The following is a 22,320-nucleotide window of genomic DNA, read 5'->3' on the forward strand; positions in this document are numbered from 1 at the left end:
ATAGCTCTGGTGTCAACTGTTACGCTAATGTAGTGATGAATGTTGCATTTTATCTGGAAAGTTTGCAAGAGCAGATAATAGTAAATCAGAGAAAAAGATTCTGTTCTGAGTTGAGTCTCCTTTTTCAAAAGCTGAGTAATGATAAAACTCAAATAGAAAGTGCTACTGAAATTAGAAAACTTTTAGATGTATGTTCAGGACGAACACAGTTTTCTCAAAATGTTCAGCAAGACGCACAGGAATTCTTGATGTATTTTCTTCAGGTACTGGAAGAAGAAGGGGTGCCAATTGAAAATATGTTTGGTGTCTCTTATAAATGGGAACATAGTTGTGAAAACTGTTACAATACATGTGGCTCTAATGTTGATTCTGAAAGGTTTATTTATTTAACATTGCCAGACAGTAAAACAGTCACTTTTGCTAAATTAGTTAAAGATGCTAATCATAGCATGGAATGTGGTGAGTGTAAATCTGACATGTTTTCAATGTTAATTTTAAAGGAATACGGACAGTATGTAATTTTAATGATGCAACGATGTAAAGCTGATGGTTCAAAATTGGATACTTTAATAAAGAAGTTTATAGGACAGCAATTATCCATTTCAGGAAAAACTTTTGTAACAGTTGCAATAATTTTCCATGAAGGACCTACTGTTACTTCTGGACATTACACAGTTTATCTTAAATGTGAAAAAGGCTGGACACTGTGTAATGATTCCCAATTGATTTTCAAGCAACGTTTGCCTTTTGATTTAGCAAATTCCTATCTAATCTTCCCGAAACCTAAATTTTAGAGAGACTTGGCAAGATCTGTACAAAACAATTTTACCATTTTATTGGATTAGCATTGGAATTTTCAAAAAAAAAGATTTTTCAAATTACCATTTGGCCTAAAGGACAGGTAACCAATTGTAATGTGGACTTATTTAATTCCTAATGAATCTTTCGGAAACCAAAAATTTAGAGAAAATCGGTAACATCTGTACAATTTAAATTATGGAATTTTATTGGATTACCATTGGAAATTTATTCAAAAAAGATTTTTAAAATTACTATTTGGCCATAAGGAAAGGTAACCAATTGTATTGTGGACTTATTTAATTATTAATTAATCTTTCGGAAAACAAAATGTTAGAGAGAATCGGTAACATCTGCACAATTTAAATTTTGGAATTTTATTAGATTACCATTGGAAATTTAATCAAAAAAGAATTTTAAAATTACTATTTGGCCTAAAGGAAATGTAACCAGATGTATTGTGGAGTTATTTGAGATATATTATTTTTGAGATTATGCTTCTGTAACAAAATTGTCAGACGGTATTTTAAAGAAATAGTTATTGTTATTAGATGATATTTTTTTAGAATATTATGCATTTCTATAATGTTATGTTTAAGTAAAAAGAGATTCTGGGCTTTTTTAAAACAATCTTTGAGATTGTTATTTTTTTTTTTGCCCGCTGTTAAGTGATGAATGCAATTGCTTTCACGATTTATAGTGAAATGCAATATATTCTGAAAACAGCAAAAAAAAGGAAAAAAATTGTTTTTTGAAAATATGTAAATACGTGTACTGTGTTATATAATGATTTATTAAATATTAATACTTTTTTCTTTTTTTCCAGATTGTGTAAGAAAATTTTCGAAAAAAACCAACCATTTTTACAAGTAATTTCAAGTAAATTATAATTAAAAAATTAAATTGTTGGGTGGGTCAGGTAAGTCAGAAATTAGATGGTCCCTTTCTTCCACTTCTCCTCAAACAGATTTTTAGTATTTGGTTATTAATTCCTCAATGATCTTGAGATGTGGTAATTGATTTTTAGTGTTTTTAAAAAAAAAAAAAAATTACGCTTACCGTACGCGTACGGTAAAAAAAAAAAAAAAAAGTTTTAAAGAAAAAATAAAAAAAAGTTGAGAGGTAAGGTTGGCTCTTAAAAGAGCCGTTGTGTTCATGCAGGGACAGGAAAGGAAGAATGGGAACATTAGCTGGTAGGACAAATGTGCTGGTCTATTTTGTTGTTAATGAGGGGAAGACTGGTCTCCCTATGAACAATTAGACCATGGCAAAATGAACACCGCATAGTAACCCTCGCAAACCGATGGTTCGTTTCCACAGGATCAGAAAAAGGTGAATCTGCCCCCACAGATGAAGGGCTCTGCTGAGCTTCCGAAGAAGGACTCGGCTGAGCTGCTGTGGATGTGCTTGGTTGACTTACTGAAGGGTTTCCTCCAGTATGTCGAGCATGTGTCCTAGGGTGTACATCGTGAAGGTGTCTCAACATAGTGTGATTCCCGAAGGAATACTTCTTGTTGGGATTACCTCTCGAAAGTACACGCTGGCACAGCTTGCAAGTCACCAAAGCAGCATTGACTTTTTTCTCACCCTCAGGAAAACTAAAATACTCCCATATAAAAGAGCTCTTCTGTTTCCTCCTTCTCTGCCTGATGGTGGTGCTGCTAGCCTCACTCTCAGTAGAAGAGTGCTGGTCTGCCATCGTATCCCAAAGACAAGTCAGCTCCTTCTCCTAAGGGATCACAAGCAGAAATGAGGGGAATGGGTGTGGTGTAGGAGAGTTCTAGAACTGAAACAACTTTAAACCAATCAAAAGTTTTGTTTCATGATCACATGACCCACCGTGCGCGTACGTTACGCTTACGTTACGCTTACGGAGCGCTTACGGTAAAAGTACGCATGCGCGTAAAAAAGACACGCGCTCGCGCGCATGCGCATAACAGTCACTCCCCAACACTTCCGCGTAACGTACGCGTGTAGCGTACACGCTTACGCGCCCCATGCGCAGTACGCACGGCTACGTAAATTGCGTAACCATACGCGAAAAGAGTAGAAATTTTACGTACATTACGCAAACCGTACGCTTACCGTAAGCTTACCGTACGCGCACTAAAAAAAAAAAAAAAATGAGAAAAATTAATATATTACAGAATTTAAAAAAATTAAGCATAGTGTTTTAAGAGAATATAAAGTAAAAAAAAAAATAAAAAAATAAAAAAAGAATTTGTATGTTATACTAATATATCTTACCTGTTTGGTAAAAAAAAAAAGAAAAATTAATATATTGCAGAATTTTTAAAAAATAAACATAGTGTTTTAAGAGAATATAAAGTTAAAAAAAAAAAAAACTTGCTTTTTTTTTTACAAAAAACACATTTAATATAAGAATTTATAATAAAAAAATCATACAAAATCAATGAAAAAACCATGGAAATCACACATGTAATAGGTAAGAATTAGCATTTAAAAAACCATACAAATTCACTGAAAAAACCATGGGTTTCACACACGTTATAGTTAGGAATTAGCATTTAAAAAACCTTGCAAATTCACTGAAAAAACCATAGGTTTCACACACGTTATAGTTAGGATTTAGCATTTAAAAAACCTTGCAAATTCAGTGAAAAAACCATAGGTTTCACACACGTTATAGTTAGCGGACATTTCACTCATAAAAAACCATTGAAATTCCCCCGTTATAGTTAGTTAAGCTAACTATAACTCGCGCACCCGCAATCCACTGCTGATGACGTAACATATTACATCACTCATGACATGGTCAGTGACATCACTCATGACATCACTGATGACATCTCAAATGACATCACTGATGACATCATCCTTGTGACAGAGTGGTAGACCTCCTCTCACCCTAATATAACCTTTGATACAAACATTCAAAAATAGAGACTACAATTTTCAAAACAATGGACATACCAAAACCAGTTACAATAACCTATTCAGTAATTCTTAGATCCACATACACATCCACTCATTCACCAACAGTCCTGTACAGTCACTCATACATGTACCCACTCATCATATGTACTCATACAGCCATACATCCTATTACACAACACCACTCATCCATAGAGTTACTCACACACATAGTCACTCATGCTAATAAAGAATCAAACATCCATTTACTTGCATATACAGTTATACACACACCTCCACACTTACTTCTACAGAAACTTACACATACTTAGTCTTTTAAACAATCACTTATAGAAACACATACTTATTCATACAGGAACTCTTTTAATCTGTCACTCTCACATATACTCACTTATATACACCAATAGTCACATATACTAGTTTAAAACATATGTAGTTACTCATAAAGACACTATTGAGACAGTCATTCACTCTCTTACTCACCCATACACACACTCATCCACCCATACAGTCCTGCACACATGCTGTCTTCAACACATACAAACAGTGAGTCACTCATTCATGCACCTATGCACTACGTAATACCCCCCACCGAACCATGCAGACACTCAGACTGATACTCAAAAAACCAACTAATAACCTATATAGACACCCATGTAGCTACTCACCAACCCATGCAGCCACTTATACACAAAGTGAGAGACTGATACAGATATTTACATATTTAAACATTACGCACTAAGCCATGTATTCACTATGATACACTTAATCAGTCAGTTACACAATCAATTTTTCAAAAACAAATCATCCTTTTAGACACTTATATACCCATTTATTCTTACATAGACCTTGAGATATACATATATAAAACATATTTAATTTTGAGAAAAACACACATTCACTGGATGATGTCATCAGTGATGTCATTTGAGATGTCATCAGTGATGTCATCAGTGATGTCACTGACCATGTCATGAGTGATGTAATATGTTACGTCATCAGCAGTGGATTGCGGGTGCGCGAGTTATAGTTAGCTTAACTAACTATAACGGGGGAATTTCAATGTTTTTTTATGAGTGAAATGTCCGCTAACTATAACGTGTGTGAAACCTATGGTTTTTACACTGAATTTGCAAGGTTTTTTAAATGCTAAATACTAACTATAACGTGTGTGAAACCTATGGTTTTTTCAGTGAATATATATATGTATAAGGAAGTGATGTTCCTATGAACCTAGAACACCAACATGTTTCAGCCCTTTTCTATCTGCCTGTGTGAGGTCCTGGGCTTTCGTCAGGGTGGGTAGCTAATAGGTCACCCCCCCCAAAGATGTGACTAATGTGTGCTTGTTATGGTAAGCATGCAATTAGCATGCAAAATGAAAGACAGTTTACTTGCCTCTGTTAGGAATTACCTGTAACAAGCAAGAAGTATAATGTACATACCATTAGGTGCAAGTGCAAATACTGCCATATCGGGTGTAGAAACCCGGAGTAGTAATTCATCTCAGTGTAGTCCCAAAAATTGCCTTCAGGGTTTTTGCTCCTAGAGACATATATGTAGAGGATTATGCCCTATTTGGTGATCCCAATTATACACTCAAGCGTGCATACATTCATCATTGTGTCTTTACAGCCACTGCTGTTGGGTTACTGTAATATGCCATTATATATACACAGTTTGTCCAGTCATACATCGATAGTGTTCTGGTCGCTACATCATCTTCCCATATCATATCCTACATCGGGGGTCATGTCTCACTTACACACTAATCAGTCTATCATGTGTGAGTATTAAGTTAAAAAGATATATTATAAGGTACATTACAAGTGGGGGAGGCCACTCACCCAAGTGAAATGGGACATGTGTTCCCACGGGAACCTGAGAAGGAGGCCTTGTAGTCACACTCTGTATAACGGGTGACAGGAAAACAAGAGTACCATTACTCATTACAGTTAGCACAAGTGGTTTTCTCTCATCGAGGCAGAGAAGAGGATGTAATGCAGAGTATTTTGCAGTGGGTGCCCAGCATTGTAGTTAGGAACAACTTACTTTGTCAGAGGTCCCATCCCTTCTGTAAACTTGAATTCGGCTCGGCTTCCCTGCTTGCGGTGAGCGACTGAAAGGTGCTTTGTGTTTTAAATACTCATTGTGACCTATCCAATCCGTAGACCAGTGCTCGTAAGCTGCCTTGCTTCCGGAAGCTGCTCTGCCCACATTTCTTGGTGCGACTCTCATACGTTAAAGGAAGGGGCTCGTCTGGGAAAGGGGGGCAGGGCTATCTGGTTGGCTAGCGATTCTCTGCTTGGGTAACATCAGCCGGATGCTAGAGCGAGCTAAACAAGAACTGTCTGTGTGCGGAGAAAGCTCACGCATGTGTGGGAAATTCCTCGCTTTGCAAGGGGGCGGGCCGGGCATACTGATTACTGCACATTACTGGGGCCACTATTCCCCGAATTATGGATGTAGCTAGCGAGGGAAGTTGTGGTCAACGTAGTTGGCAAATGGGCATGTCCCAGCAAGTTAACACGGGTGTCATCTGATTTTGTAAATAAGGAATTCATATCATTGGGTTACTCTGTGGGTATTGCTTGGTGTAAATATATATTTGTCGTCTACTTATGGACAACTAAAGGAGTCTACATATATCCTATGTATAAGGGCATTGTGTCAGTTAAAAAACTAGGTGCTAATCCTGAAAGTCAGGATAAATTGTTCAGCTGGTTCCAAGGGATAACTTCATTTAATCATCTTGTATGCATCTGCAATCTGTACACCCAACGTTGTTCTTTGGTAAGGAGTATTTTGCTAATCCCAGTTTGTGGGGTTAGTTTCTCTGAGTAACCAAGATATGTCAGTATAATTATGTTGCATCTCGAGAAAGTGGGCAGTGAGTTTGGTTGTTATCTTCTTGCATCTTATAGCGCTTTTTGATTTTCCTTGTAGTCATCCCGACATACTTTATGCCACATGGACAGGATATAATGTATATTACATTACTGCTGTTGCAATTGGTGTGTGCACTCTGCTCCCAGGGGGTAGTCAGTCTGAGGTCTATAGATTTGGTGTGGGACGTTAATGGACAGACTAAGCAGTCCGACATGGGAAGTGTCCTGTAACAGGGGGCAGATCCCATGGAGTTGTCTGGCTGTTAATATGGCCCTGTGAGCTGTTACTATGTTCTAGTCTGTCTCTGATACTTCTATTTGTTTTGAAAGAGAAGAGTGGTTGCTCAAACGTGACTTGGTTAGATGTTAAAATGCGCCAATCAATGTTTGTTAATGGTGCATTTAATCATGTTGGATGCTGAGTTATATGTGCTTACACAGATCAGTGATTTAGGCTCTGGTTTTGTCATCATCTCAAGTATGTTGCTTGCTCTTTTTTTTTTTGTTTAATGGTATACCTCAGGGAGGACGTTTCCTCCCACCCTCGCTTTAGAGGACCTCTCTGCCCTCCAAGGTGTGTCGGTAACATCACCCCTTAACTTGTTAAAGATAGCTTTCAGTATCACAATCTTGCCCAAACGTATGGTAAACATGAACAAAATCTAAGCGTGCATGTGTTTAATGTGGCGCTGAAAAAAAAGTAAATCCATATTCCGTGGATATCTTTGTCTGCTATACATCTGTCGGCCCGTGATCTTTGCAAAGCCCTCTGAGACTGGAATGCTTTAGGTTTCCTCCCGGTATACCTATATTGATTTTCACTAGACCAGTTCACAGGCAGGTTAATATTCGGATCCCCACACAAAATAATGGGTAAAGGCCAAAGTGTGGGTTCATTAGAAAGCCAATCAAACAGTCCAGGATCATCTGTAACACACCCACAAACAGAACATAAGGAGATTTTTTTTCTGGAGGATTAAAATTCCTCTATAATCCACCTCCCATAAATATCTACCTGTGCTTGTTTAAATTGCTAAAATCAGTTATGATCTAAGATTGCCACTCAACAAGTATGTGTCCCTTGTGTTGTCCGACCAATTAACTTAAACCCCAGTGTATATAACAACTGTAATTGTGACCCTTTAATATGCATCTCTTGGAGACAAATAATATCAGCATTTAGCATTTGCCAGGATTTCGGTACTCTTGCACGGCCGCCCACACAAGAGCGAAAGACCTTGCAAGGCGAACAATTGCTTAGGCAGTCGCAGTAGTCACAAAGCGAAAAAACAAGCTTTGGTTGCCACTCATAGGTCTTCCGCATCTGCTCAACAGGAACCAATCTCCGGCACCAGCACCTTGGGGTACACTGACAAAATATTGACTCCACAAAATATCCCCATACAAAAATATTATGACCAAAATATCGATGTCAAAAATATCTATATCCTATACTTATAATGGTAAGTACAAAAATATTGTGAAAAAAATATCAATGTCATAAATATTGTTGTATATAAAATGAATTAATAAATATTGAATATATGAAAGAATAAATTAATTGATATATATAAATATTTACTTTAAAACAATTATTAAACTAATAGTTTGAATGTATTTTAAAATTATATGAAAATGTATATATATACACATACCAATAGCATAACATCTATTTTCAAAAAACATTATATTATAAATTAAAACATTAAACTATTTAAAAATCTTTAAACTCAAATTTTCCACTCCAGTGAGTGCAACAGTAGGGAAAGTGTTGGATAGCGGAGGGGTAAAAATTACTATTCCCACTCCAGTGAGTGCAACAGTAGGGAAAGTGATGGATAGCGGAGGGGTAAAAATTACTATTCCCACTCCAGTGAGTGCAACAGTAGAGAAAGTGTTGGATAGCGTAGGAGTAAAAATTACTATTTTCACTCCAATTAGTGCCACAGTAGGGAAAGTGTTGGATAGCTGAGGGGTAAAAATTACTATTCCCACTCCAGTGAGTGCAACAGTAGGGAAAGTGTTGGATAGCGGAGGGATAACATTTACTATTCCCACTCCAGTCAGTGCATCAATAGGGAAAGTGTTGGATTGCGGAGGGGTAAAATTTACTATTCTCACTCCAGTCAGTTCAAAATTAAAAACAAACAAAATATCATCAACAAAATAAAAATATTTTAAAATAAATAGATTTAAAAAAATATATAAATGATTAAAATGTAAATAAATATATATGTAAAATAAAAAAAACACATTATATATTATCATAAATACTTACAAATATATGAAATACAAAATAAAAAAAATCAAACAAATAAATATTTTTATTTAGAAACTATTTCTTAACAAAAACATTAATTATTAGATAAATGTAGTCTATTTACTTCCGACCCCTATAACACCACTCAACTCACAACCCACATCAAAAATAAAAAATAAATGTATTTGCATAATTAACATAATTTATTATCAATTAAACAAATATTATTAATTAAAAAACAAATTAAAACACATACCATTTAATTAACTTCCCACCCTTTACACCTATAATCCCCACAACCCACACCTAAAATTAAACTGTAAAAAAATGTATTACACAATTAAAAAACTTTTTGAATTAAATAACTAATAGTATTTAGCAACTAATTATAAAGTAAGTAAAATTAGTTTACTGCCCCCTTCACCTCTATAAACCCAAAACCCTTGCACAGAAAAATAATTAACTAATTAATGATCAATTAATTATTATTAATTATCAACTAATCATTAATTAATTAAAAATAAACGACTTCCCACCCTTTACCCCTAAAAACCCCACAACTAAAATTAATTACACAATTCCCATATTTAATTGTCAATTATTATTAAAAACTAATTATTAATTCATTAAAAATGAATTATTTCCCACCCATTACCCCTATAAACCCCACAACCCGCATCTTAAATTTACCCAAAAAATAAAACACAATTAACATTATAAAATCTCAATTAAAAAACATATTAATGAATAAATATATTCATTAGTTTATTATAATTAAATTACTTTCCACCCTATTCCCCTATAAACCCACAACCCACTACGGAACTAAAAAATGCTACATTTTATTAAAATAAAATTAATAACTACAAAACATGTAACACATATATTTAAAAAAAATTCAATACTCATACAAAAAAATACATCACATACATTTAAAATATATACTAAAATACATAACACTAATTAAAAGTCGATATTTTAAACAACTGTAGTTTTTGCGAATGACAATAATGACTTCTATATTTTTAAAATCGATATTTCTTACCTTAAAGTGGATATACTGGACCACAATAGTATTGCTGTTGATATTTCTGTGTCACTATATTTAAAACTTGTATTAATGTAATTCAATATTTCCAATTCAATATTTTGACTCAATACCGCACTTTGGCGCATACTCCTAACGGCCGAAGGTGTGACGCGAGGTAAAGGGAGTGGCAGGCAACCCAGTATCTCACTCGGGCGCCATCTTGCTCGCGAGACGACGATAGTTTGTGATCTGTTTTCAATGCGAAAACTCTACCCCCCTAAAATACTCAGAAATACCTAGTGGCCCAGGCAGCTGCCAGTGCTTCATGCTCTGTGACCGGATAATTCCTTTTGTTGTCCGTCAAAGAACATGAGGCATAAGCTACTGTTTTCTCCCCTTTGCCATGCATTTGTGTTAACACAGCACCAATGCCCACTGCACTGGCATCCACAGTAGGTATGGTCCTTAAGCCTGATTGAAACAGTACCAAGACTCTATGGGGCCGATTAGGATGGAAAGGTTGCTTCCTGCACCCATGCTAATATGGATGGCAGTGTCTAGCAGACACCGCCACCATATCTAGCCCCTTTTCCGCCCGCTCAACTGGTCGACCAGCGGAAAACCGGCAGACGGTCTTTCCGTCTGCTGGGGTCCCCCCCCCACCATACTAATATGGTGGGGTGGGCAATGGGTGGCGGGTGGAAGGAAACGTAGTGCAGATCACCACCGCCATGCGGGCGTTGGCGATCCGCCCTACATCTTAATCAGCCCCTTGCTTGGGCAATATTGTCCTTAATCAGCATGAATAATGAACGCTGCATTTCACCCCAAGTGAACTTCCTGCCTTTCCATAACAACTCCTTTAGCGGTTCTGTTTTAAGAGCAAAGTCATGCAGTAACTTGAAGTAATACAACAGTAGGCCCATAAAGGACATCAATTTATCCCTGTTGTTTTTCACTACCACATTTACAATTACACTCATCAAATTCAGTTTCTATTTTATACCTTCCCAGGTGATTTGGTAGCCTAAATTGTCAACCTATTGCATTCCAACCTCACATTTGTCTCCCCGCAAGGTTAACCCTGCCTCTCCCAATCATGATAACACTTCTCTAAAAGTTTTATTGTGCTCTTCTTCATACTCCCTAAAGACCAGAATGTCATCTTGAACAAATACAACTTTGGTGAGTTATGAGTCGCTGGAAACACTAGCTGCTGAGCATATCCCGAAAGGAAGTCTGTTAAATTTAAATGTTCCTTCAGATGTTATAAAAGATGTGAACTGTTTAGAGTGTAGATGAAGCTTCAGCTGATGATATGCTCTTCCTAAATCATGTTTAGCAGGATATTCCCCCGGACAAATTCAACATCATTTTGTTTATGTTCTGCAGTGCAAAATTATCCATTATCACGTTCTCATTTAAACTGCGCAAATTCCATGCAAAAACGAAGTGACCCATCTGACTTCTTGGTGATGACCACTGGTGCCTGTCATTCTGTTGCCTCTGCCACCTCTATGACTTTATCATCCAACAATTGTTGTACTGTTCCTCTCACCTGTGCTCTTGCGGCCTTAGGGATCTTTCCAGAAACATGTTTAACAAGGACAGCATTTTTTCTCAATTTGATTTCATGCATGTAACCTTATCTTTCGCCCAACCTTTTCTCAAACACCCATATATTTTTACTTAAAATACTCTTCAAGTTACTATCGTCAATAATCATGACTTGATTTTCCACTCAAGGGTCCACCTTAATATGCAAGTCATAATGAGGTGCCCATCCTAGAATGGGTGAGCCATCAGGAGCAATGTTTACTTTTCCAGTTGTCTGTCTTCTTGCGAATTTAATGAACACTGTCATATAACCCAACACCCATTATCTGCCCCTTGATATCCTTTCAGTACCATATCTGAAGAAATCAGTTCTCCTCCATGCCACGTTGCATCATAGATTTTTTTTAGGCATTATAGTTTATAAAGAGCCCATATCCACCATCAATTACAGCATTTTCCCATTAACCTCAAAGCCTGGCTTTGGACCGTTTCTCTTCTTTTTCAACTGATCCTCCCCATTGATCATTAACACTCGGAGTTCAGACTCTTCTTCATCCATAGCTATTTTTTTTACTACTTGCTTTGCACGTGCATACAAAATGTCCTTTCTTGCCACACTTGTGACACTCTTTACCTTGTGCAAAGCAATTTTTTGAATCTGCTGGATGGAATGTATTGCCACACCTGTGACAAACCCGAGAGGATTTCTTCCCTGATGTACTTGCAAAGGTGGTACTCTTTGCAGTTGTATTCTTACTCACAGTTCCACCCACATTTTGGGATTTATTTTTCACCACATTGACCAACTCATTGTCACACTGCCTCACAGCTACCTCAGACCCTTTTTCTTGTGTAAGATTCTTCATCTCACTCATGCACTTTTCAGATTCTTCCACAACTTCAGCAATAGCTATGGCTTCCATCAGGGTAGGATTACTTGCAGCCCACGGTCTTTCTTGTGCCTTCTTGCTATTACTTTGAACAATCAATTGGTCCCTTATCATTTTGTCAGTCAATTGCCCAAACTCTCATTAGCAGACAATTCTTGCAGTCTAGTTACAGATTCATCTATAGTTTCAGTTGTACGTTGTAGCTGAGTATAGAACTTAGGCCGACGCAAAATAACATTTTCTTTCTTGGCCAATCTAGTCCATAACTTCAGAATTGCATCCTTATACACGTCATCTACTTCTTCCCCTGTCGCCAGAAGATACTTAAATGTGTATTGACCTTCTTTGCCTAAAGCCCCAAACAATAGTGCTTGCTTTCTTACAGCTGGAAATCTGGTGCCATCAAGAGCCACCAAATAATTATTGAAGCAACCAATTCAATCTTCCCACTCTATAGGTAGATCCCCAGCTGTCATTAAGAATGGTGGTGTGGTGGTTATTGCATTAGAGGCATTAATTTTCAGGCAACTGTTACTGTGGTTTCTGGCCTTTGTACTTGTACTGGATATTTTCCTTGTGTTTAAACAGTTAAAATGCTGCCAGGAGGATGTATTTCACCCTTATGCCAGTAAGTGTCTGCAACGCCACAATGCTTAAGCTAGTTACTGGCTTGTCATTTATAAACCAGCAACCAATAAGAGGCAGCGCTCTATGGTTGAAGCCCAAACCACCCTTGAGCCTCGATGCCTAGTCTATCTGAAGTGAGACGAGGTGAGGATGAAATCAGAACTTGTGATGCAAGGGGTTCACTGCTCACTTTGCCAGCGTCGGCGAAAACACCACTGTACTCTCGTCACACCCCCTCTCCCCCCTCTGGGAGCACGCAGCAAAGATTATCCTTTCACTGCTGAGTTGTTTGCCACGTGCACTGCCAGTCGAGCGAGCCTCGCGTCCTGGGAAATAAGACCTCGCAGCCCTGCAGTGTTCCATGCCGGATACAGTTGGCTGCGCATCCAAAGCATTCAGGCCTCACGCTCTTGTTGCTTGCCATGCACATGTACACTTGATAAGGCACTTAAAGATATACTGAACTGAATGATACACACTGCCGATAGCTAAGGTGGTTTGAGTTCTAAAACCTCACAGCGTGAACCTTGCGCGCCACTGACAGTGGTGTTTGAACATATCGGGCCTCATAACGTATTCATTTTACTTCACTCTGGCCCCTCACAATTATAAATCTCACACGGTGCCTGCAGGTGACTGCTTCACTACTCCTTTCCCATGACTAGATCACCGCCGCGTCTCCGCTAGGCACAATTGCTCCATAGCCTCACGCAGCAGCCGTTACCTTGAAGATGTGTTATAACTTTGCCACTTGGTACTTTCCACCCACCCCTCTTCATGCTTCCCCATTGGTATTGCCCTAGAATCTTGACATGAAGGCAGCCTTGGAATGTTGACAAGCTGCACTTCACCGAGAGTAACAGGCTCCAGCAAGCTGAGGGCGCAGTTCATTTATCTGAATAAAAAAGTTTTCTCTTACCTGCTTTGAGAATCTTACATCAGTAGGCTCTCCCCTCTCGAGTGACCCCGATACTGGGTCCTCCTTGACCACTGCTCGGAACCTGTACCACTGGTGGGTGGTTTATCAGAGTTGATTCACTCCTCTGCTCGCCAGCGTGACTGTTACACACGCCTCACTCCTGCTTCAGCATAGGTTCCTACGGGTGAATCTCCCATCTCGGAGCACATTCCTGTGCCTAGCACAACAAATTGTCGCCAAAATTGTTGTAATGTAATAAAGAGCACTTGTACCACCTTAATGCTCCAGGAGGTTTATTTAATCCGAGATAAGAAACAACCAGCTGTGTAACAGCCTGGCACAGCTTACATCTACTATCCACTTATTCAAACTCTGGAATCTTCACATGCCATTTATGGAATGCTCTCAGGTCACAGCAGTCTCAGCCTAGCTAAGACCGGCTCAGCACAACTTGACACTTACCTCCCAGTAGAAGTCCGGAGACGGATTCTGCAGAAGGTTACCAGGCTGCCATGCCATCAAACTTCAACCTTGTCACTCTCCCTGTAACTGTGTATGCAATTGCATTGAGATATGGACAGATATGGACCAGACACTCTCCGCAACTGCTCCATATTTGCAAAAAGCCTCCTTCTGGGCCTGTGTGCTCAGTCACATCTATGGCCAACTCAGTGTTATCATGCTAGGGACAAAGGGGGTCCATCGTAAAACTGACCTTTGAAAATCATAGAGGTATTTCTATCTGGTGCCTACCCACTGTTGATATGTAGCTAGTTATGTTTTTTTAATTGCATACGAGAAGAATTTCAGCAGCATTTGTTGTGAGAATTTTCCTTTTAGAATGGACGTGTTGGGTTCAAGGAAAATTTGAAGTATTTTCTATTTTGCACTTAGTTTATGATTTTTTTTTATCCACATCACTGATGTCACTTCTGGAATAGCATTTGTGGTAAAAGCTTATGTGGTGTTACTTCTCTGACAAAACAGGTAGTCATGGTCCAGTGATTTCACTTCCTCTGATCTCATCTGGATTAGAGTTTGTGGGATGTCACTTCCTGTTATGTCACTGGGAGAAAGGCATGTGTGATGGCTCTTCTACTACTTAGAATTTGGTGAATTCCTGCCATTATTCATAAATCACAAAATGTGTTTACTACCCTAAGCCCCCCCCCGCACACTTTCTATGCTTTTATTATGTTCATTAAAAATCCTCACCATGATAATGCACATTCTGAAATATTACAGCACCACTACCTTATTTTATAGCAACATGTTTTTTCTTCACAGGAAATTTGTGAAAATCCCGAATTCGTTCTGGGTGGAGCCAACCGAACCGATATTTGCCAAGGAGATCTGGGTACGTAGCCACTTTAGCTACCTTCATTAATTTGAATGTCCTCTGTGGCAGTTTTAGAGTATAAGCATCTTTGCAAAGAGCTGTGCAATTATTTTTTTTTAACAACAGATTCTATTGTGTCAATATAGCCATCTCCATGCAGAGCCCTGTAACCCAGAGACATCTGCCATATTCTTCATACATGTACATACAGGCAATAGACAATTGTGTATTTTAAGTCCCCCCCCAAATCCCACCCGAACGCCCCCCCTACCCCCAACCCCCCAAAGATCGCACTTCCTACAGCCAGTCTTACTCTCCCCCTTCGGTCCATCCCGCACTCCCCTCGCATCACACGCGCCCCTGCGCAACCCCCCCATGACCACCAATGTCCATGCACAGCTGCCCCTATGGATCTATCTCCCTCTCTACGGGGGGTGCCAGTTCGATTCCTCTGTAATCTGCCCATTTTTTCCATATCTTATAGTGCTTGCTTGGGCACCCCCTGGCCTCGAACACGGGCTGCTCCAGCCCCATACAGAAGTCCAGGCCATTTTTCCATCTCATCATGGAAGGGGCTCGTGCTGCCTTCCACTCCCTAGCAATATCTCGCTTGGCCAGGGTGAGTCCCAGCAACAGAAGATGACGTTTGTATATGTTGCCCCCTATATCGTCCATGACATGAAGTAGAGCCAGCCGCGGCGAGCTGGGGAGCCCCCACCCCAGCACCTCCGAGAGACACGCCAACACTCCCTTCCAGAATCGATCAAGGGATGCGCACTGCCATATAGTGTGAAAGAATGTGCCCTCTTCCCTGCCACACCTCAGGCACTCCGGGGAAGCAATCAGTCCCGCCCGCCACAGCCGCGCCCTCGTAAAGTACACCCGGTGCAGGTATTTAAATTGAACCAACCGGAGCCTCATGGCTATAGCAGCACCCCGCGGGGCACCCAGCGCCTCCCTCCAATCCTCCTCCTCCAGGGCGCCCACATCCGCCTCCCAGTCCCCCCGAAGTTTGCTCAGTGTGGAGGAGCTATGTGTCACAAGGGATTGATAAATCCCCCATGAAGACTTTCGCCTCCAATGGGCTGAAGTCGGGAAGCGATTCCAGTCCCACCAGTTCGGTCGACAGGGCGTGCCTGAGCTAGAGGTATCTAAAAAATTGCTCACGAGGCATATGGAACTCCCTCTGTAGCTCATGGAAAGATTTAAGTGTCGTCCCTCTCATTACATCCCCCAGCGTGGAAATGCCAACATCATCCCATCCCTTAATGCCCTGTAGTGCCGCCAATTGGGGTAAGCGCCCATTGTGCCACAGGGGAGTCTCCCGCGTCAAGGTCCGCCACCATCCCACACGGCGCAAGGCCTGCCTCCAGATGTGAAAAACTACCTGCGTGACCGGGGGCAGCGTGCCCCTCAATGACGCCGATTAGAGGAGCGTGTGCAGCGTGTGTCGTCCCATAAGCTGCCGTTCTAGCGCATACGCCGGGACTCCCCGGTCCCCATACCACCACTCGTTAAGGACTAGAAGATGTGATGCTTGATAGTATGATAGAATACCCGAGGTCGCCAGCCCTCCACAGTAGGTGGACAGGAAGCACGTCCGCATAGCCACGCGCACCTTACCCCCCTCCCACAGGAATTGCCCTAGCGCCGAGTTCACCTGTCTGAACCAACCGGATTGAATCCTGTACGGGTGGTTCTGCAACTGATATAGGAGCCGAGGGAGCGCCACCATTTTAAATATTGCAGACCGCCCATACAAGGTCAAAGGCATACGAGACCAGATTTTGATATTTGCGCGGACGCGGAGCTGTGCAATTATTAACCGCCTCGCACATGTGTATTCTTCTTGAATTGGTGGCGCAGGACGAAATTGTTCCAAGAAAAATACATCGGTGTAGATAGTGATGACAAAGGTAATTAACAGGCTAGAAGCCTTTGTTCAATGAATTTTGGGCTAATTAAAAACAAACTAGCACTGATTATGGCAATCTGTATTCGTTAATTTATTTGCCAAGTAATCTTGCCATCCTCCTTCCTATTGTTTACGTTTTTGTCTGTCAAGCATTAAAATGATAAGTAGCATGCTGCTCTGTGAGGTTAACCCTCTTATTTTTTTACTTCGAGTGTCTGCTGGTTGCCCTGGTAGTCACCGTTTCAGACACAAGATCATATTTGACCAACCACCCGCAAATGATTGGGGCCTCTTAATTTGCACTAAAGGGAGGAAACACAGACATTTGTGATGGTCAATTCCACGTCGCAATTCACAGAATCAGGATTATTGTTATGCTATTTTCGCAAAGTGCATTTACAAACATGTTAAATCCATAAATATTTAGGAAATTCTCCGTTTGTAAATGCACAGTTATTAAGATAGTCATGCCGTGACTGAAAGTGATGGGAGTGTTCACAGTTAATAGAATAAACAAGTGCAAATGGCAGAGTTAATCTGCGGTCGTCTACTTGCATACCTGTTCCCGTGATGTGAACGGGTGCTCCTGTGTTACATGCGTGAATACACGGGTCGGGTCTGGTGGCGCAGTGGACAAATGCATCCACTGTAGGGGCCTGTGTTCTACCTCATGGTCAGAGGTTCTAATCATGGCGGGTCCACTCAGCCTTTCATCCATCTGAGCTCGATAAATTGAGTTGGGTAACAATATACATCTGTTATTCAGCGCCTTGAGACTTTCGGGTGATACGTGCGATCTACAAAAGTACATGTTATGTTAATACACTTCGAACACACCTGCTTGCCCCATGCACGGCGGGCCTTCCCCGGGAAGACAAGTCTGTAGCGTTCAATGTTATTTTACATGCCCTTGTTTTGGCCTTCAGGTCTAGGCATAAAATGCCTGATGTGGTTAATTTGCTCGCATTGTTGTGTCGCCGCCCTGGTGTGGAAGCTCATTTGATGCTGACAGGCATTCTGTAGCGCCTCGAGCAAGAGATACCAGCTTTGCTTGCACTTCCTTTCTGTCTCCTTTGTCACGCCCTTCTCTCGCACTCAATTAAAACTTTGGTATTCAACACTAACAGAGGCCTGGGAAAACATCTGTGCTAAGACTCCGCCGCCCCCCTCCCCCCAGTGATCGAAGTGGGGGGGGGGGGAAAGTAGGGGAACTGCGGTGGAGAATCAGAGGGCAGGAATAACCCTAGGATTGGACCAGTGGGCTGAGTGAGAGATGTGGCCAGAATGCACAAAACATCCCAATTTTTAGTATTTGTTTGGCATTTCACTGACCAGTTACAGCTTATAATGTTATTTAATTCAACCAATGGATACACATGATTATTTAAGGTTTAATATGAGTTATTGACTTTAAAATACATTCACAAAGTGGGACATGTTTCCAATCACAGAATGTCCCAAATACGCACGCTTAAAAGTGGAAGCACAAGCCATTTGTCTCCGAGCCATGCAGTTACTGTTATACTCACTTCTCCTCCCTTTTCCACCAGAGCAGTTCCAACATGAATAGCAAAATATCCTAGTTTGCAAATGTTTTCTTTATTATTATGGCTTGGCCATTGTTGACACATAACACAACATCGGATACATATTCTGAGAATTTTAACTAATACATTGTTTGTAGCTCAAAAAAATGTGACTTATGTTGCTGCGAAGTGCACAGCCCTTCACAAAGGTTGACTGATCACCTTTCTCACTGCTGTATTTGTAGGTTGTAAGGCCAAATCTTTCCAGAGACTGTTAGCATGTGTAAAATGTCAAATTAATAAAGTATCAGAAAATATACTGCATTACGCTGCAGCCTTTTTTGCTGCATAATTTAGTCAACACTGCAGCAAAATTTTGTCCGCCTTTGCTGCATAATTCCAGTGACCCCAAAACAGACAGGACATCTTAAAAGTGCTTGTACATGAATCAGAGAAACTGTGAAGTTTGCGAACATAGGGGCCTATTAGGCGGTGCTGGACCGGCCGCCAGTGGTGCGGCGGTCCCTTACCGGCAATTAGGATGCCACCGCCACGGTGGCATCCCCCATCCACATCATTGTGACGGGCGGTGCACACAGCACCGCCCGCCACAATGCTGTGGCTGCACACTGTGCATTTGCATGCATAACGTGGCAGGCACCGCGCGGTGCCTGCCACGTTGTGCATGCAAATTCAGGGCGGTACCATAGGTACCCCCCATGTGCACCCACCCCACATCCTGGTGGCCCGCAACGGGCCCCCAACTGTGAAATCCGCATGCCTTTGCCACGGAAAGGCTGATCCCCGCATGCATAGTAATATGGATGGCGGTGTCTAACAGACACCGCCACCATATTCAAACCTTTTCCGCCCGGTCGACTCATCGACCAGGCGGAAAAGCGGCGGACGGTCTTCCCGTCCGCCGTGGTACCCCTGCCAACATAATCAGGCGTAGGGTAAGTTGCATGCGGGCGGTGGATAATGGCGGGCGGATCGCCACCGCCACACACACCAAACTAAGGGGTCTATTATAATGGCGGGCGGATCGCCACCACCAGTATAGCGGTGGCGATCCGCCCGCCCGCCATTATAATAGACCCCTTAGTTTGGTGTGCGTGCAAATCCTGCATTGCCGATCCCTGGTGAGTTGCAGCTACTACTGCTGAAACAAGGCCAATGAAGGTACCAATGGGTGAGGCGGACTGGCCTCATGGGCAGGGCTGGATTTAGCGCTGGTGGCGCCCTGTGCAACAATGTTTGTTGGTGCCCCCAATGACCACCTCTGCCATGAATTCCCTCACTAACACCCTTTTAACAGTGCTCCTCAAGTCCCAATAACTACACTCTCGCTCAGATGCATTTAATTTCATTACAGCGCCGCTCATACCAGTGTAGGGCGTCAGATCACTTTACATCACACCCATTACACATAGACAATCAATTATACGTGTATACATCACTGTATAGGATATGTTACATAAGACAAAGGACTACAAGGTGTAGGAGACACATGACAGCTATACTAGTAGGCAATACAGTTTAATACGGATTGGTCTGGAGAAACACAAATTGAGAATTTAAAACGTAATACCATGGTTGGGGGTTCTCTTCAATTATCAGAATTGATTTCCATCTGAGTGAGCACCTTTTGCAACATTAGGATAATCAAAGACTGGGGGAAAAACATAACGCTCTAATTTATACCTTGCAGTTTGCATGCAGCTCTTAGATGAAAGTTAATAGCTCACTGTTCTATACAAGGATTTTAACTTATACATTTCAAGTAACAATAGGATCTCTCTGACAAAAGCAGTGATCCACTGACCTATTTACATTATGTGCTGCTTCATAGGCCTGCCCGCAGGACTGGAGGTGAACTTCAGTATGGATTGTGGTGGACAGGCATCAAGGTTAACCTACACTTGCCACCGCTAGGGTCTACCTTCTAGTGTATGTATGTATTAAATTCTTATTAAGCGCAACTGTCACCCGAAGGGTATCCTGGCGCTGGACCATAGGTGAGTCATCAGATCTAATACACTACATTACTTTGGAAAGAGATAGGTCTTCAACTTTTTTTTAAAGGAGAGGAATTCTTGCTTACTCCTTAGCAACAGAGGGAGAGTATTCCACAGCTTAGCTGCTGTAAAACCAAAAGCACGACCACCCATCCTCACTCTAACAAATTTAGGGACTATGATCAAAAAAGCCGAGGAGGATCTTAAGGGTCTAGCAGCCTGGTACCACGAGAAAAGATGTTGAAGTGGCAGCGGTCCCAACCCATGCAGCGCTCTGAACACAATACAGGCAGCTTTAAAGAGAATACGCTGCTGAACAGGCAGCCAATGGAGGTCAGACAGAGCTTCTGAAGATGATGCAGAGCGAGGTCGGGCTAAAGCCAGTTTGGCCGCCATGTTTTGAACCCTCTGCAGCCTACCTACTAAAGACTTAGGTGCCCCCAGAAGTAGTGCGTTGCAGTAGTCTAACCTACTGAGTATAGTACTGCGCACCACCTCTATTCGAGCCTGTGGGGGGAGCAACGGCAAGATTTTACGTAGGGCTCGAAGCAGGCCCATGCACGTAGCTGTAGTCTTATTCACCGAGGCATCTAGTTGCAGCCCAGGCTCAAACACAATCCCCAGGTTACGGGCCGACTCCGCCGCTGTCACCGTACCTAAGATAGAGGCTGGCCAGAAACCTTCTGGTAACGTGCGGGTGGGCTGATCCAATGAGCAATGAAGCACTTCAGTCTTTGCCCCATTGAATTGGAGTGAGTTGAGTCGAAGCCATTCTGCTGTTTCCGACATACACTGATGGAAAGTGTCCCACGAAACCGCCTCCTTACCCTCAAAAGAAAAAATCAGTTGTGTATCATCGGCATAATTGATAACCGAGATGCCGAAGGATTTTATCAAACTGATTAGGGGCCGGAGGTATAGGTTAAAGAGGATCGGGCTGATCGCAGACCCCTGTGGCACACCCTGCTTCACCTGACGTGTGTCTGACCGAAAAGGTGGTAATGCAACTGCTTGTTGCCTATTTTCCAGGTAAGATTCAAGCCAGCCCAGCGCCAGACCACCCACGCCCGCCCCCTTGAGGCGATCCAGCAGGACAGCGTGATCCACCGTGTCGAACGCGGCCGACATGTCAAGCAGCACCAAAAATGCTGCCTTACCCATATCGACACGCGTTCGCAGATCGTCAAGCACGGTGATCAGGGCGGTCTCGGTCCCATGCGCCGGCCTGAAACCAAACTGGACAGCGTCCAAACAAGCGTTGGATTCCAGAACGTTTGATAAAGTTCTTGTAACCAACTTCTCTAGAATTTTTATAGGGAATGGAAGCAGCGAGATGGGTCTATAGCTGGCAGGACAAAGCGGGTCCAGGGAGGCCTTTTTTAGCAACGGTGTCACGATTGCAAGCTTCCAGCTATCAGGAACCGTGGCTGAAGTCAAAGACTGACAGCAGATGGTATACAACGGAGGTAGCAATTCTATCTGAAAGGCCTTCCATATCCTATGTGGCAGGGGGTCCAGTGGGGAACCCGACGACACACCATTAGCCACTATGCAGAATTCCTCCAAGGAAGGGATAGGAAAGCAAGATAATTGCTGTTGTTCCCCCTTAACCTCCTCGACACCCGAAGGGTGAGGAGGTTTCCGTGGGGAAGACTCCA

At 41.7% G+C, this 22,320-nt stretch overlaps 1 protein-coding gene across 8 annotated transcripts in view; it reads left to right on the forward strand.

The window, feature by feature from the left end:
- CAPN3 (calpain 3) overlaps positions 1–22,320 on the forward strand; it is a 496,647-nt gene that overhangs the window by 179,098 nt on the left and 295,229 nt on the right. For all 8 annotated transcript variants that reach the window (XM_085627100.1, XM_085627104.1, XM_085627105.1 and 5 more), the window contains one exon: positions 15,152–15,221. In XM_085627100.1, coding sequence (XP_085483226.1) covers positions 15,152–15,221 — 70 coding nt within the window. The remainder of the gene's footprint in view (positions 1–15,151; positions 15,222–22,320) is intronic.

Source organism: Triturus cristatus, chromosome 9 (genome assembly GCF_964204655.1).
Source record: "Triturus cristatus chromosome 9, aTriCri1.1, whole genome shotgun sequence".
Classification (NCBI taxonomy): domain Eukaryota; kingdom Metazoa; phylum Chordata; class Amphibia; order Caudata; family Salamandridae; genus Triturus; species Triturus cristatus.